This window comes from Chondrus crispus, genomic scaffold (assembly GCF_000350225.1).
Source record: "Chondrus crispus Stackhouse genomic scaffold, scaffold_9, whole genome shotgun sequence".
Lineage (NCBI taxonomy): Eukaryota > Rhodophyta > Florideophyceae > Gigartinales > Gigartinaceae > Chondrus > Chondrus crispus.
In genome coordinates, this window is record NW_005178873.1 from 100,641 (window position 1) to 114,784 (window position 14,144).

General features: G+C 49.2%; 1 protein-coding gene; it reads left to right on the forward strand.

Moving 5' to 3' along the window:
* Positions 1 to 6,278: 6,278 nt before the first annotated feature.
* On the forward strand, positions 6,279 to 7,227 carry CHC_T00007901001 (hypothetical protein). XM_005712203.1 is given in 2 exon segments: positions 6,279 to 6,899; positions 6,900 to 7,227. 1 exon segment carries the CDS (start codon positions 6,279 to 6,281, stop codon positions 6,897 to 6,899), a length of 621 nt encoding a protein of 206 aa, XP_005712260.1. The 3' UTR covers positions 6,900 to 7,227.
* Positions 7,228 to 14,144: the final 6,917 nt, after the last annotated feature.

Genomic DNA, 14,144 nt, shown 5'->3' on the forward strand with positions numbered 1-14,144 from the left:
CGCACAAGGGCGGGGCCGTGCGGCTGTCGGATTATATTACCCTCTCTGTTAACATACAACGCAAGGATTACAGAAATTCGAGGCCACAACTTGTTGCCGGGTGCGTACTTTCTTTACTCACGGTGAGAAAGAACGGCATCCGTTTGCACCGTTGGCACGTCATTTCTTAAGACAGTACCATCAATTGATAAAGACCCAGTCGTATCGCTGTCTTTTGCAGGTCCCACAGCAGCTGCAACTCCATCACTCCTCTCTATTCCACCGCTATGAAATTTCTTTTGAGACCTGGACTGCAGCGTTGAGCTTAACAATTTCATAAATTCCTTCGTCGCGTCCTTCAACATCGCGTTTCCAGTAGCCTTGAAACCATCTTCCAAACCTCCCGCAGCATGAGCATACGTGTCATTTGCGAAACTAAAGAGCTGCAAGAGCTTTCCTTGCTCCTCTAAGTCCCGCAGCTCTTTGCTGGAACCAGCTTCCTCTCTCTTCTCAACTCTTCTCTCATCCATGATGCACTGTGACTCCGCTCTCATTCGATGAGAATCTGTCACAACGTTGACCAACTGCTTGAAAGATGTTTTCATAGACTCCCCACTCTCGGTGTCACGGCGTTTGCGTTTCTTTCCTTTGGCGAATCCATCCCCATTCCCTTGGCCGCTGCCACTTTCATCATATCCCCCTCCATGGGGTATAAACTTTGTGCACATGTTTGTAAAGTTCTCTTCGGCATGATCTGTGCCTTGTCTTGTACAAGTAAACAGTACCATCAACCTTTTTCCAATCGCTTTGAACTGACCATTCGCGCCATAGGTGAGAAAGTTTCTGAAGTTATCGGGATCGTTCTGTCCAGACGCTCTCCATTTCTGCAGAATTTCTGTGAATTGCGCCCTGCTTTCCATAAACGTATCCTTTAAAAACGATGCACAGCGATGACAGGGCGGCAAAAAGGTTGAATCTGCGTCGTCAACACTGGAAAAGCATTCTCCTCAACCTTATTTGAGAGTTAAAGCGTGACTCTATAATTCCCCAGTATGAGTCCCGTGTAAAACCCGTGTCCAACTGGGCTCTACTGATCTCTTGTCCTGTACTTGCTAATGCGGCCTTTGCAAGTTCATCATCTCTCATAACGACACAGGCGCGAAAACTCGCTAATGCTGAACGGGGGGTGGCTCCTGCACTGGGAATTTCATAGGTAATTTGTTCTGGCTGAGAAGATGGACTGTACGAGGGATAAGTTGCTGATTCTGTATTTTGTGCACGTTGTCCTTGATGGTCTTGATTTATCGGCGTACGCCCTGACCTCTCAATTGAGTTGCGTCGACACCTCGCACGTTCTAGCCACAGCTTAAGTCGCTTATACGCAGCTGCCTATCCAAATGAGACTTCTTGCAATAAAGTTGACTCTTGCGGCGCTCGTCGGATCATCATAGGGGAGAGCTCATCCCTTTCAAGCTTTCTTTGAAGCCAGGCAGAAAATCGTGCTGTTTGTGGATGTGTGTGTAAAGTTGCTTGTAACGTTTTACCAGACAAGACCGCCGTCTTTAAATACAAGAAGGCCCTTGATATGTAAGCGAGCTTATTTTTTCCTTGCTTACAACCCCAGTGTTTAAGAACTGGCCTCAAATCCTTGACCGACAAAGTCCAGAGAAATCCGTAAACTGCAGAGGTTTCATCAGCTTCAGATATTCTCATCTCTCCAGCTCCGCCCTCTTTGTCAGAAATATGCCCATTTGCATTTCTATTCGGCCCTTGAGTCCTGCCCCTGAGATCACCGGAGATTTCATCAATGTCGCGTGGCGGTGTTGTCTGGTCGCTGCGCCCGCGCACGGCATCAGAATAGTGTAGGATTAGGGATGTCTCCGGCCAGTTTTTCGGGGGTACTGTCGGACTTTTCGAGACATAGGGTGTTTCGCTTTCTGGTTCGCAACTCCCCTGCACACGAGGATCGGAAACTCCGGTCGTTACCGCTCTCAACATTTCACATTCCGTACCGTTTGCCGATCCGCCCAGACCAACTGCTACTGCGTTGGGCACTGGAGAGGTCTCTGCGCTTGAACGAAGTAGTACTTCGCTCCTGGACATGTGGTTTTGATGACTCTGTGTGATCTCTGGCGCGTCTGTGATATTCTTTTCACGAATGTCCTCGCAGCTGAGAACGGATGCCAACTCACTGCTTTCATGAAAGCGCCAACGACGACTGTCGATGCATGCAGCGGGATCATAGCGATTTGAATCCACTCGTAGAAGGCGGGGGCTGCGTCGGGAAGGCCGCTTGTAGTCATCCTGCTTGCAGAAAAGGCAGAGAAAGTCAGAGACGACAGAGGGGAAGGTGATGATCAAAAATAGGTGTGGTGAAAACAGTAGTCGAGGCAAGCAAAGTTGAGAATAAAATGGGTCGCGAGGCGGCTCTTGCTTTTTGCTTTGCTCGTTGGTGGGGAGATGCAAGTTGCAGAGGGCGAAATGTTCGGATGAGGATTGCTTTCAAGGAAGAACAGGTACTACCCTCCCAGCTATGAAAGGGTCTCCTATGGCGGGAGAATGGTGCACAGTTCGTATCTCCAAGATTGCAAGTTTGGCGCCGTGATGATTTGAAAGTTGGAGGTTTGAAATGGATCTTCTTCAGATTTATGTGATCTGCGATAGCCAATTAAGTTTTGTTTCGTGGCATCGGTTAGGGCAGAGATGTAATGCAGGGGGTTAAATTAATCTGCAGTGCATTGACATGTACATGTTAAGGAATGTTGAAAATAGACCAATGAGAAGCCGTTTTGCACATGAGACGCCCGCGACCGTCCAAAAACAAGCCCGTCCAAACTGTCTTAAGACTGGATCTCAAAGCATCAAAGCACTGTTGCCGGAGGTAGTACATCCCTGATACTACAGTACACTGCTGCCAAAGGACGCACCTGCATGCCATGTCCCAACCCCGAGATATCCAGACGCCACCTCGTGCATGCCTGCCTCCATACGGCCTCGACAACGTGTCTTTTTGATAGCCACCGACAACAAGGCCTTTTCTCCCTTCTCATCTCCGCTGAAATGAACCAGGGATAGATCCCTTCTTGTGTCTGTCGCACACCGTCTATCCTTGTCCAATGCCCCCTGTTTCTACAAAAGACTCCACTTTCTCCCCTCACCTTCCCCCCGTGTTACCTCGCTAGACCGTAGTACTTCCTACCTAGTGTCTATTGGACATATGACCTCATATGAGGTCACTTTTCAACTTATTTTTTCTCTACTTGTGCCTTCTCAACAAGAAGGAATAAGATACTCTCGCCACCGCAGTTGACTTCTGCTTTGCGGAAGAGTAGAGTTTGGTGAGATCTGCACGTCTTTTCCAGCCATTTTTAGAATGTCTACAAAAGAAGCCTTTTTGTCCAACCTCAAAACGTTATGTGTTGATATCTTCGAAACTAAAACGCATGTTTAAAATATCAACAGACCATTGAAATTTCATTGGATACTTAGTCTTTCTGTGTATCCACAACTGCTATCCCAATGTTTTGCAAGATGTTATTGCCGAGGGAATAAACGTTAAAGAAATGGCGTCCAAACTGACTTTATAAAGTTTCGATTTAATGCATATATTTTTGCAAAAAAAAGCTGGCCTCATATGAGGCAAACTCCATGTCAAAATAGACACTAGGAGTGCCCTGTTTCCAAATCTGCGTCCCTGTCTCACGCCGCAGTGTTACCCAATCCGCAAAAACGCCCTCCGCCATGCCTGGCAGTCCATCACGCGATTCCTGTCCGACCGCACAGGACAGCCTGTCCTATACAGGACAGACTTAACCCACGAGCGACGACGAGATAACGAGGAATCATCGGTCTCCAGTTCACACAATTCCAACAAAAGCTATTTTTCGCAACACCTGTCTTTACTGCAAATACCACTCACCGCAGATCATGCCGTGCTGTCATGCCGTGCTGTCGGATGAAGAGGCCGTATATCTTTTTTTCGACATGGCGCATGTGCGATGATAGGCAGTTGAGCTGTTGAGCTGCCTTGAACACCGATTTTCAGTTCGAACGCCCACTGAAAGAAGGAAACGCATCCTTGCATTTTTTCGATCGTGTTGGCATCTCATAATTCGCAGAAAATGAGTCTTCATAAGAGTATCCCCAACGTTCAGCCCAAATCCCAAAATCCGAGTTTGGTCCAGATTTTGGTCTGAAATTAACCCCACCGACCGCCCAGCCCAAAGCCCAAATCCAAGCCCAAAAGTTGTGCTTGGTCCCAAATCTAGCCCAAAGCAAAACGCATTGGTCTAGAATCCCAAACTTTTGGGCAAGGCCAGAGAGTGCTTCAAATTAGCGGAAAACCCGAAACACTGTCTACAGTGCGCATCCGATTTCTGGATGAAATAGGAATTCACGGCGCAAACGTCAGCACGTAACATTTCGTATATCTCTCGAGGCATTCGATAGAAGCGCTCAAACATGGCTTCAGAGAAGGTTGGTTCGCCTGCACTACATGTATGGCGCCAAAAGTAGTCCCTGTCTATTCTAAATGCAGCCTGCACGCGCCGTACATCTCTGTTTCCCTTTTTGCCCTTGCGAGAACCGCCTCTCCGCCCCGGAAGTTTGGACAATACTGACATCATTGTCATTGTCGTCGCACAGCTAATAACAACTGCTGCGGCATAATTTTCTAGCTTCGAGTCGGAACTCGAGCCAGAATCGGAACCTGTAGGGAAGGACGTTGGATGGCGCGCGCGAGGGGAGGGGCCAGTTTTTGGTTTGGTCGGAATTATGGATGGAAGACCAGTGGGGATGACAGATTTTTGGGAATGATCCCAAAACCGTGTTTTAGTCTGACCAATCACAGCACAACAAATTTTGGTCTTTGGGCTGATACGGTGGGGATGCTCTAAGATGTTAGGATATCTTCGTGTCCGCAAGCAGGACGAGCGCTCCGCTGGGATCCGTGCCCTTTGCTGAACTTCTCCCCATACAGGAAACCACTTTGGTTATCGGGATATTCCCTCTCTCGCGCTCACCTCATACACACCCGAGAAAGTTTGCCGTACTAAGGACACGGCCTTTTTGTATGCGACAAAGGGGTTTGAATTGAAAGCCATTTGCAAGCGCCGCAGTGTCGGGTTTTGGTAAGGGAGGCTATGTTCTTTTCGGCACAGGACAACGATAACAATGTTGAGGGAGAAAACATCTTTGACATGAATAGTTTTAGATTTGGGCAGCATATTCTCTTGCTGCTCAATGGTTTCTCGTTGCACGTATCCAGGAGGTTTTCATCTCTCAACATTTGAACATGTGGCAGAGACGCTATTCTGCTGGCTCACACGCAACCTGGCGGTTGGACAGACGAACAGGGGTACTTCAAATGGAGATTTGGTGAATAGAGTCAGTGCGAAGCAAGAGGTTCCTGGCTAGTGTCCTTTCTCACTCAATATCTTTCGCATCGTCTGTGCAACACACATTATTGCATCTAGTTGACCGAGAGCAGATGTATCGATGCTGTTCATTGGCGCTCACTATTACATTGTTCGAGTTAGCCGTGCGCCATGGTACGAATCGGGGTTGGCGTCGAGGTCTTGAGAGGGCAATTCACTATCCCAAACACCTAAATATCACCGCCCTCGCCCATGCTTGAGTAGGCAATAGGCCAAACGGCGAGCGCATGTTCTGTGCTGAGGAAGTTCCCTCGGTTCTCAAACGATGAGAAGCATTGTTGTATTCTATGTATCCACAAGTGTCGAGTACGTTCGGCGTCGCATCGCATCTTAACGAGGAAAGGACCTGTCGGTCCCAAGAAGAGGACCCGATTTTCCTTCATTTCTGCATGTCTTTCTGCTTGGGATAAGTAGATTAATATTAGACTTTCGGAAAGTGGATCCGTTTTTCGCTGATAAAATGACTCTACTTCCTCTATTTTACAACTTGGTCGCATCTTCTTAACCCAATTCCCAGTTCCGTTCGTTTGATGAACCGGATATTAATTTCGTATGCTTTATGACAGTTTCAGCAGACGCAGTCTTATAGTTTCAAAGAGAATTTCCCCATTAAATAGCAACCCATGTATCACGACAAGGGTCTGCCGGCGGAATTGTCCGGTTCGGATCTAATCGTATCGTAATCAATGCTCTCCTTCATTCTTCTACAGTGGCATCGTTTGCTATTATCATTTGTGTCTAAAGCCATCCTTTCCTTTTATTCGAGGACTGACAGTGCTTCGGTCCTTTGTCGTGCTGTGGGATCTGTCCCGGTCTGTGGAGAAGGGTCCTCTCGATACCCGTTTGTATATCGACCATCGGGACATGCTTGAAGCATCTGTGAGGAAGCAATTTCTCTTGGGGTCATGGTCCTCGTCTGCTTGTGCCATCAATAGAGGCCTCAACTGTTACACGCTTTTATTTTGTTTGAATGAGGGTAGCACCTGCACAACATCCGGTCTCATTTTAGATGAGGTCTGGACAACTGATATCAGAACTTACAATGATTGGCCATCTCTCAAAATCAACACTGCGCACCAAACGAGCTGGAATCGTGTCATCCCTGAACATCATGGACAGCTCTGCATCTATATAAGACATGCACGAACCAGTTACTTTGCGCTTCAACATCCCTCGCACCACAAGCCTTTCTCCGATCCAAGCCGAAAACCATCAAACCATCCGAAAAACCAGGTCTACCTCTTCAACATGTATCATCGCCGTACATGTTTTCTCTTGGCCCTCTTGGCCCTGGTCACAGTCGCCTTTGCAGTGAATGCCAAGCGCTTCGAGAAAGACATCTCCATTCAGGGAGATGCCGCGGACGACATGGAAGTTGCGGAACGAGGTGGCTGCCGTTGCTACAAGCGCAGGTATCACCACTGCCGTCACCGTTGCTATTACTATTCACACGGTAAAAAGTACAAGGGATGGTATTGCTGCTAGATTCATCGTCAGGACTGCTCGCTGAGCTACCCGCACCACCTGGAGTGCAGTTGTTAGAATGGACTCCAGCCGTCACAATGGGATTATCAAATTCTTTGCTAGCCAGGGAGTCGACTACAGCTGTTTCCAGTCTCAATGCCAATACATCGCAAAACAATTTCAAATCCCTTTCATGAAGTGTAGTTGCTCGTGAAATTCCCTGCAAAGGGCATCCTTAGTTGGCTGTGTGTGTGGGCATCGCGATGTACCCCGTTTTAATTTAGAATATGGCGATGAGAAGCAGTATCAATGCTTCTTCAAATAAAAACGTCTTGTTTCCATACCAAAACTTCACCCATGCAATCTAAGGCTATCAGAAAACAACGGCTGCCGCCTTTCTGCGGAATAATGGTGCCTTTTATGGCAACTTCTTTATTAAGAACTCAGATCCACGTGTACTCCGAGGTTAATGTACCTGTTAGATATAAGTTCACCATGGGTCATAAATCAATACGGAGAGTACTGTATCTTAACATTGTAAAGTGCTCCGTCCTTTTTCGTACACTAGGTTGCTATGGTATCTCTTCAGTTTTTCCCGACATGTTAGATGCTGCGTCCTGCGGTGGGAACACTGCCACCTGGACATGTCCCTCACATGACAACGACCCTCTCTGTGCACAAAATAGTGGCCCCTCTTTGCACTACACATCAAATGTCAGACAATGGTCAGGACTGAGAAGGCGGATGATGCTGTTGTGTTTATTCAGATAGAGTTGCTTGCGAGAACTGTGTATATGCAGTATTGTATGTGCAGATGCGTCCTCAATGCATTCCAGATTGTATGACGTAATCAAGCTGAATTCGGGTGAATTGAGGAAATCGGTGCTGTGCATATCATGTTAGATACGGGCAATCAACTATAATTATGAGAAGTTGTGGAAAGGGGGTAGCAATTTAGCAGTGGTAGCTTGAACAAGAACCAAGTACTTTAAAAATCTGAAGTTGCATGAACAGAAATCTGTGTGCTCGATCGCCGGAATGCCCTCCGGATGTTCCATTTACAAAATGTTGGCATAAGTACACTTCAGTGTTTTGCTTTCACAATTTTGTGTCAGCCAAGAATGTGGCCATGATAATCCAAACTCATGAATTCGAATAAGAATATGCAATACTCCTCTCTCGCTCTTCTTTGCCTTCAACCCGTAAAATGAACAGTATCTCGGAACATTGAGTCTTTAAGAGATATAGTTATTTCTCTAGAGAAGAGGGTTAGTTCCAGAGCTTGACTGAGAGGGTTGTTTGCCTTGGTTAGAGGATCGGCCAGATAGACTTTTCCGGGGATCTAAAAAATTAGAGTCACTTTGAACGTTTCAAACTCATATCTGATCACACTGACATCAGCTCGAATAGATCTATCAATAGTGTTGTTCCCCGACGACCGACCGGAACGCGAACAGAGAATTATTTCTTAGTGAACGGGCGGCTCGTGAAGCTCGAGAGTATATGCAAGGGCGACCGCTGCGAGGAGCCAGGTTCGAGATGCTGCCGTGAATTTAATGTGTTTTAGTTGATGGGAATGCCAGTATGGTGTACTGCTGGAGCGCATCCTGCATCAAGAGTAATAGGACTACAGCGACACGTAGGTTAGAGTAGGTTCAGTATAATCGACCCCAAAGTTGACGGCCCATGTCTGACATGCTACAGTACCAATTTCCTCGATTCAGCGGAATTGAGGTTGATTACGTTATACAAACTGGAATGCACTGAGAACGCATCTGCACATGCAATGCAGTATATATCCAAGTATCGTACTGCAGCTCTAACAGAATAAAACTACAACATCTTCAACCTTCACGACCTGTTCCCATCAGATGTTTTTACCACAAGAAAGCCAAATGAATTGACGCCCTACGCGGGCATGACATGCCATCGGTCAGCACAGATGACATGGATTATTTCCCTACAATAGTGTCGTTTTTCTCTATTGTTAAGGCCGTTGAATTTTGTTGAGGATAAACCTGTACACCTCAACTCTTCCTCCCTGGTTCTACGAAGGGAAGACAAAACATGGTATCTCTGTACTGTGTTGACAGCGAAGATAGAGTGGATTCGGTATAATCGGAGCCGTAGTCTGTGGTGCAGGAACGATACCCTTCGTTTACTCTCTGATCCGGTTCCCTCTACACTAAGTACGGCGGCTGCTTGCCATCGTAGGTGACACGATATCCGTTTGTGATTTGTACTACGTGTGTACGTGTATAGTTATTATCACATAGTCAATGGCCCTATCTAATAAGTTACAGTGCTGATTCCCTCAATTCGGCAGAATTGAGGCCGACTACGTCACATAATCTGGAACGCACTGAGATGGTATCTGCAGATACAAAGTAGTATAAATTAGGTCTTGTGTAGCAACTCTAAGGAATAAAAATACACAACTTCAACAGGTTTTGGTGCCCAGACGCTACACGCATTACCGCACATCTCTGATATAACATTTCGGGCATCTACCGCGATGGATGACACCCGACAGGAGACGGTGGATACTTCCAGGTACCACCTCACTCCGCTCAACGCGAACAACTACTTCCTTTGGTCACTCAAACTCGAGTTTATCTTGCGCGCGAAAGGATTATGGCACATCGTCACAGGGGAAGAACAGATACTCTCTGATGCGACTGACCGCGCGAAATTCAAGCGTAGAAGTGCCTTGGCGTGGACCAATATTATCCTTTCTATCGAGGATTCTGTCAGCACGGCGTTGATCACCATACGAGACCCGAAGAAGATGTGAGACAATTTGAAAGAAATGAATGCTATAGTGTCGGAGGCAAGAATAGATGTGTACCTGCAACTGTTGCAGAACGCACAAATGCTTCAAGAAGAAAGCATCAGTCTATTTGTGAATCGACTACAGGACCTCTAGAATAAACTGGCTTCCATCGGCCACCTCATACCGGATATAGAGTAGCGCCGCGCACTGCTCAGGGGATTGTCACCAAAGTTTGACATCTGTGCTGGTATCATCCGGGCCACTGGTAAATCGTACCATGAGTAAGTAGCTTTTCTCATCTCTGCAGAAGCTGAGAAGTGCGAAGGGCAAGAATGGAAGATTGGTTTTCAGGGAAATGCTGCACTACACGTAAGGAACAACAGCGCACAGTGCACGTTCTGTAGCCGCAGTGGTCATAACAAGACCAAATGCTACTATAATCTCGAAAGCACATCCTACAGACCGCAGCGAGCTGTAAAGCGAGCCAACCGTCGGAAGATCTACCAAATCTGCGGACAAAGTCGTCCACCTCGCAAGTCTCAGAAGCTGAATGAAGACGCGAGGCAGAACCAAGCCGCGTATTTTGATGTCTCGTTCATGTCTACTGAAAAATGTTCTCGAATAATTCTGGAGGGACCTTTCAAGGACAAGTGGCACATAGACTCAGGGGCATCAGCCCACATGTGCAACGATAGGTCAGCGTTTGACAAACTGAAAACGTATGAAGGACGCAATGTATCAGTCGGCACTGGAGAGCTCACTGCTGTGCTTCGCTCAGGATCAATTGTCTACCAAAGTACAGTAGGGGCAGAAACTAAAACGATTCGACTGGAAGAAGTGCTCTATGTGCCTTCTCTAGTACGCAACTTACTTTCTGCAAGTCGCATGCGAAAAGCAGAATTGAAGGTGGTGTTCGACACAGATGGCAACCAAAACGGAATTTTTCAAGTGACACCACGGGACGAGTCGAAGGTGCTTGTGCAAGGCTTTGAGCACCAACAAGGGGGACTGTACGAGGCAACCATATGCCCGGAAAAGACGCACTCTCCGCGTTCACTACTGTCTTTTGATTATTGGCATGCTCGAATGGGCCACATTTCGCAAAGGACGATGGAGAAAACACTCCCAATGGTCAAGGACATAGCACTTCAGAAAGTGCAGAAACTCTCACACTGTGAACCGTGCAAGATGGCCAAGCCAACTCGCGTACCTCAACCCTCATCTAACAGTCGATAACATACTCAACCCCTCGAACTATTGCACATGGAAATTGTGGGACCATTGTCGACGCCTTCACTCGCCGGACGCCGGTACTTCATGCTTGTCTACGACGACTGTACCGCCTGTTCTATTGTCAAATTTCTAAGGATTAAAGGTGAGGCTCCCAAAGCTAAACAGGACTCTGTCAAAGAGCTCAAACGCAGCCCCGCTTGTAGAGAAGAATTTTCGCGTCGCTCGCATTCGGTCTGACAATGCAAAGGAGTTAGCTAGTAGAAAGCTCAACGACTGGTTGGACGAAAAAGAAATTGGACAGGAGTTCAGTGCCCCATACTCTCCAGAGTCCAACGGCAAAGCTGAGCGGCTAAACCGAACAGTTATGGACATGGCACGAACTCTCTTAGCCTCCGCTGGGAACGTTCCCAACACGGATGCGCTTTCGGCGGAAGCCGTGTATCACGCAAACTACCTACGTAATCGCGTACACACGCCAGCTTGCAGTATTCCTGATAATTTTCCTTATGAGGCCGTAGTTGAAAGAAGCCAAAACTCGGGCACACTCGGGCACAACCGCAAATTCGATTCAGTACCATATGTTCATATCCTGAAGCCGAGGGGCACCGACAAGCTTGCGCTCCGAGCTGAAAAGAGCTTCTACGTTGGCGTGTCCGTAGGTAATGGATACAGGATATGTATTCCCAGTTCGAGGCAAGCCATCGTCACAAGAGATGCACACTTTGTGGAGGATGTAACTTGCACACACGTGATCATAGACATCACGTCCACGCGAGTATTCGAAAGCGCACTAAACGACGAAACCTCGGATACTGAAGTCGAAATACCAACGTCTCCCTTCAACACCACCGACGACATAGATGCAGACACGGAGGAAGATACTGTACCTGGAACTCCTGGAGAGGTCACATATCGTCCCCTGGGACCACGCAGATCCGGGAGAGGTACACAACCGACACGTTTCTACAGTCGTCATGATTCGACAATGATGTTTGCGCTTCTTCATCATATGAGAAATGATGGATCTCAAGCACCCCTCTCGCACCACCAGGCATTACAGTGCAGTGAACGACATGACTGGAAGAAAGCCATGGACGCTGAGATTGCGCAGCTCGAGAAGCAAACGTGGAAACTGGTTTCGCTTCCAGAAGGAAAGAAACCGGTGAAGTCGAAGTGGGTTTTCATGAACAAAACGAACGCACGTGGCAATGTAAGTCGGAAGCAAGCTCGCCCTGTGGCGAAGCGATTTACCCAGAGGTACGGAATTGACTTTGAAGAGGTTTTCTCTCCAGTGGCAAAGTTCAGTACAGTTCGATTCATGTTAGCCTTTGCGGTACAACAGGACCTCGACTTACTGTAGCTAGACGTCAAAGCCGCATTCCTCAACGGCGAACTTGATGAGGAGATATATCTGTAGTACAACAGCGCGAAGGCAACGGCGCCACCGCTGCCGCCCCGGGATACAGTACGATGGGCTGTAAGCGCGAGAAGAACTGTAAGGAGTTATATTTACAGCACACGGCTGGTGCGGAGTACAGTAGTACCCGCTGGTTACACGTGTAGGATCCGAACGGTAAGTAATTAGTAATTAGTAGTTAATGGCACAAATTAGCCAATTTAGCACAGTAGCTGGTATACAGTAAGTAACAGCTACTGTAGCGGGACAGGTGTCCTGGCGTCCCACTTAGGGGTTAAGACCGGGGGCACCTGCCCCGTTCCAGTAAACGGGGGCAGACTCGCCTCCCTTCCCTTTACGGCTTTTTGCTAACTCCGTCCGGTTTTACCTCTAAGTCTCAGGCTTCTAACCCGTGACCGGCCGTCCGGATCTGACACCACCGACCGGCTGCGCGTCACCGGCCACGTGAGCCTTCCCTCTTTTCGAGTCCTTCCGTACGGTTCGCGCTCGCGTGGGTTACCCAGCGTCGCGCGCTCCCTTACCTCTAACCCCCCTCGTTCCGAGTGGTCGGGACGAAGGTAGTTATACCACATTTTGGTACTCTTGTGGAGGGTATAACTACAGAGGTTGAGCCCGCACTGGATCGCCAGCGCGAGCAACTACCGATCGGATTGAAAGAGGTCGAAAATCACCGCGTCGATCGCCAGTGATCATCGACGATGAACCGTGCGGATTCCGCCGGAGAAGATACCGCCTCCGGGCGAGCAAGTACCCGCAGTGGCAGAGGCGCACAGCGCCCCCGGATCGACAATCCGGAAGCCCTGCTACGCCCGCCGTCTACCAGGGGCCAGAAGACTCCTTCCGTTTCGGACACCACCGCCGGGCTACCGGCTGGTGGGAGGAACCGCGTACAAGTACTGTACGACGCGTTACTCCCGCGATTACAAACCTGGATGGAGGATTTGCTCGCTGAGGAACTACCTCAGGTCGTCCAGGTTTGCCTCGACCGAACGGCACCAAGACTGGTGGCGGAGCATGCGGACACCGCGCTCCGCGCCCTGCTGGACGAGAAGATCGCCCCCCTCGTACGCGACGAGGTGGTGGCAGCGCTCGCCGCGGAGGAGGACGAATCTCCGACCGCATTGGCTCTAAAGGGAGCTATTAGCTCCGCCGTGGCCATCCGTCTGGCCACGACATTTACCGAAACGGGAGGCGCGGTACCGCCGCCGGCGCCGCGCCGTGAAACCGTTCCGGGCTCAAGCTTTAATATCGCTGATCCGATCGGCGCCGTACCCGGGATTGATAGGATGGACCCTCACCCGGAGGGCAGAGCCATCTATCTCCCAACCGTTCACGGTGCTACAGGGAGGACCACAGAAAATGTCCTCCCCATACTCGCCGGTACGGGCTACCCCCGCGGGACAGACAACCGCCTGGGGCTCCCCGAGACAGAGAATCGGGACCCGTACCGGTTGAGCAGAAGACGTGCACCCGGCACGCACAGGACCGAAGCGGAATACACCCGGTATTCCGACGCAGAAGACCCCCGTCACAGGACGGATGAAGACCGCGAGGGACGCCGCTGGCGATACCGCGATAACCGCGAGGCACGCCACGGGCGATACCGCGATGCCGGAGGGGGAGGATACCCCTCCGATGATGACCCATCCGGTTCGGAAGACTCTCGCAGGCGGGGCCACAGGGCACGCCGCGACAGGAGCCGAGACCGGCACCGGCACGACCCGTCCGACTCGGAAGACTACCACACCGAGTCGGATGAGGAACGTCGTCGCTCGGGCAGACACCGCCGGGCTGCCTCGAAGAGCGACGAGCGACGGCCCACGGTAAGGTTACTTCCCGCCAC

Coding starts and splice junctions, on each gene's coding strand:
- CHC_T00007901001 (XM_005712203.1), top strand. CDS start 6,279: ATGCTTGAAGCATCTGTGAGGAAGCAATTTCTCTTGGGGTCATGGTCC.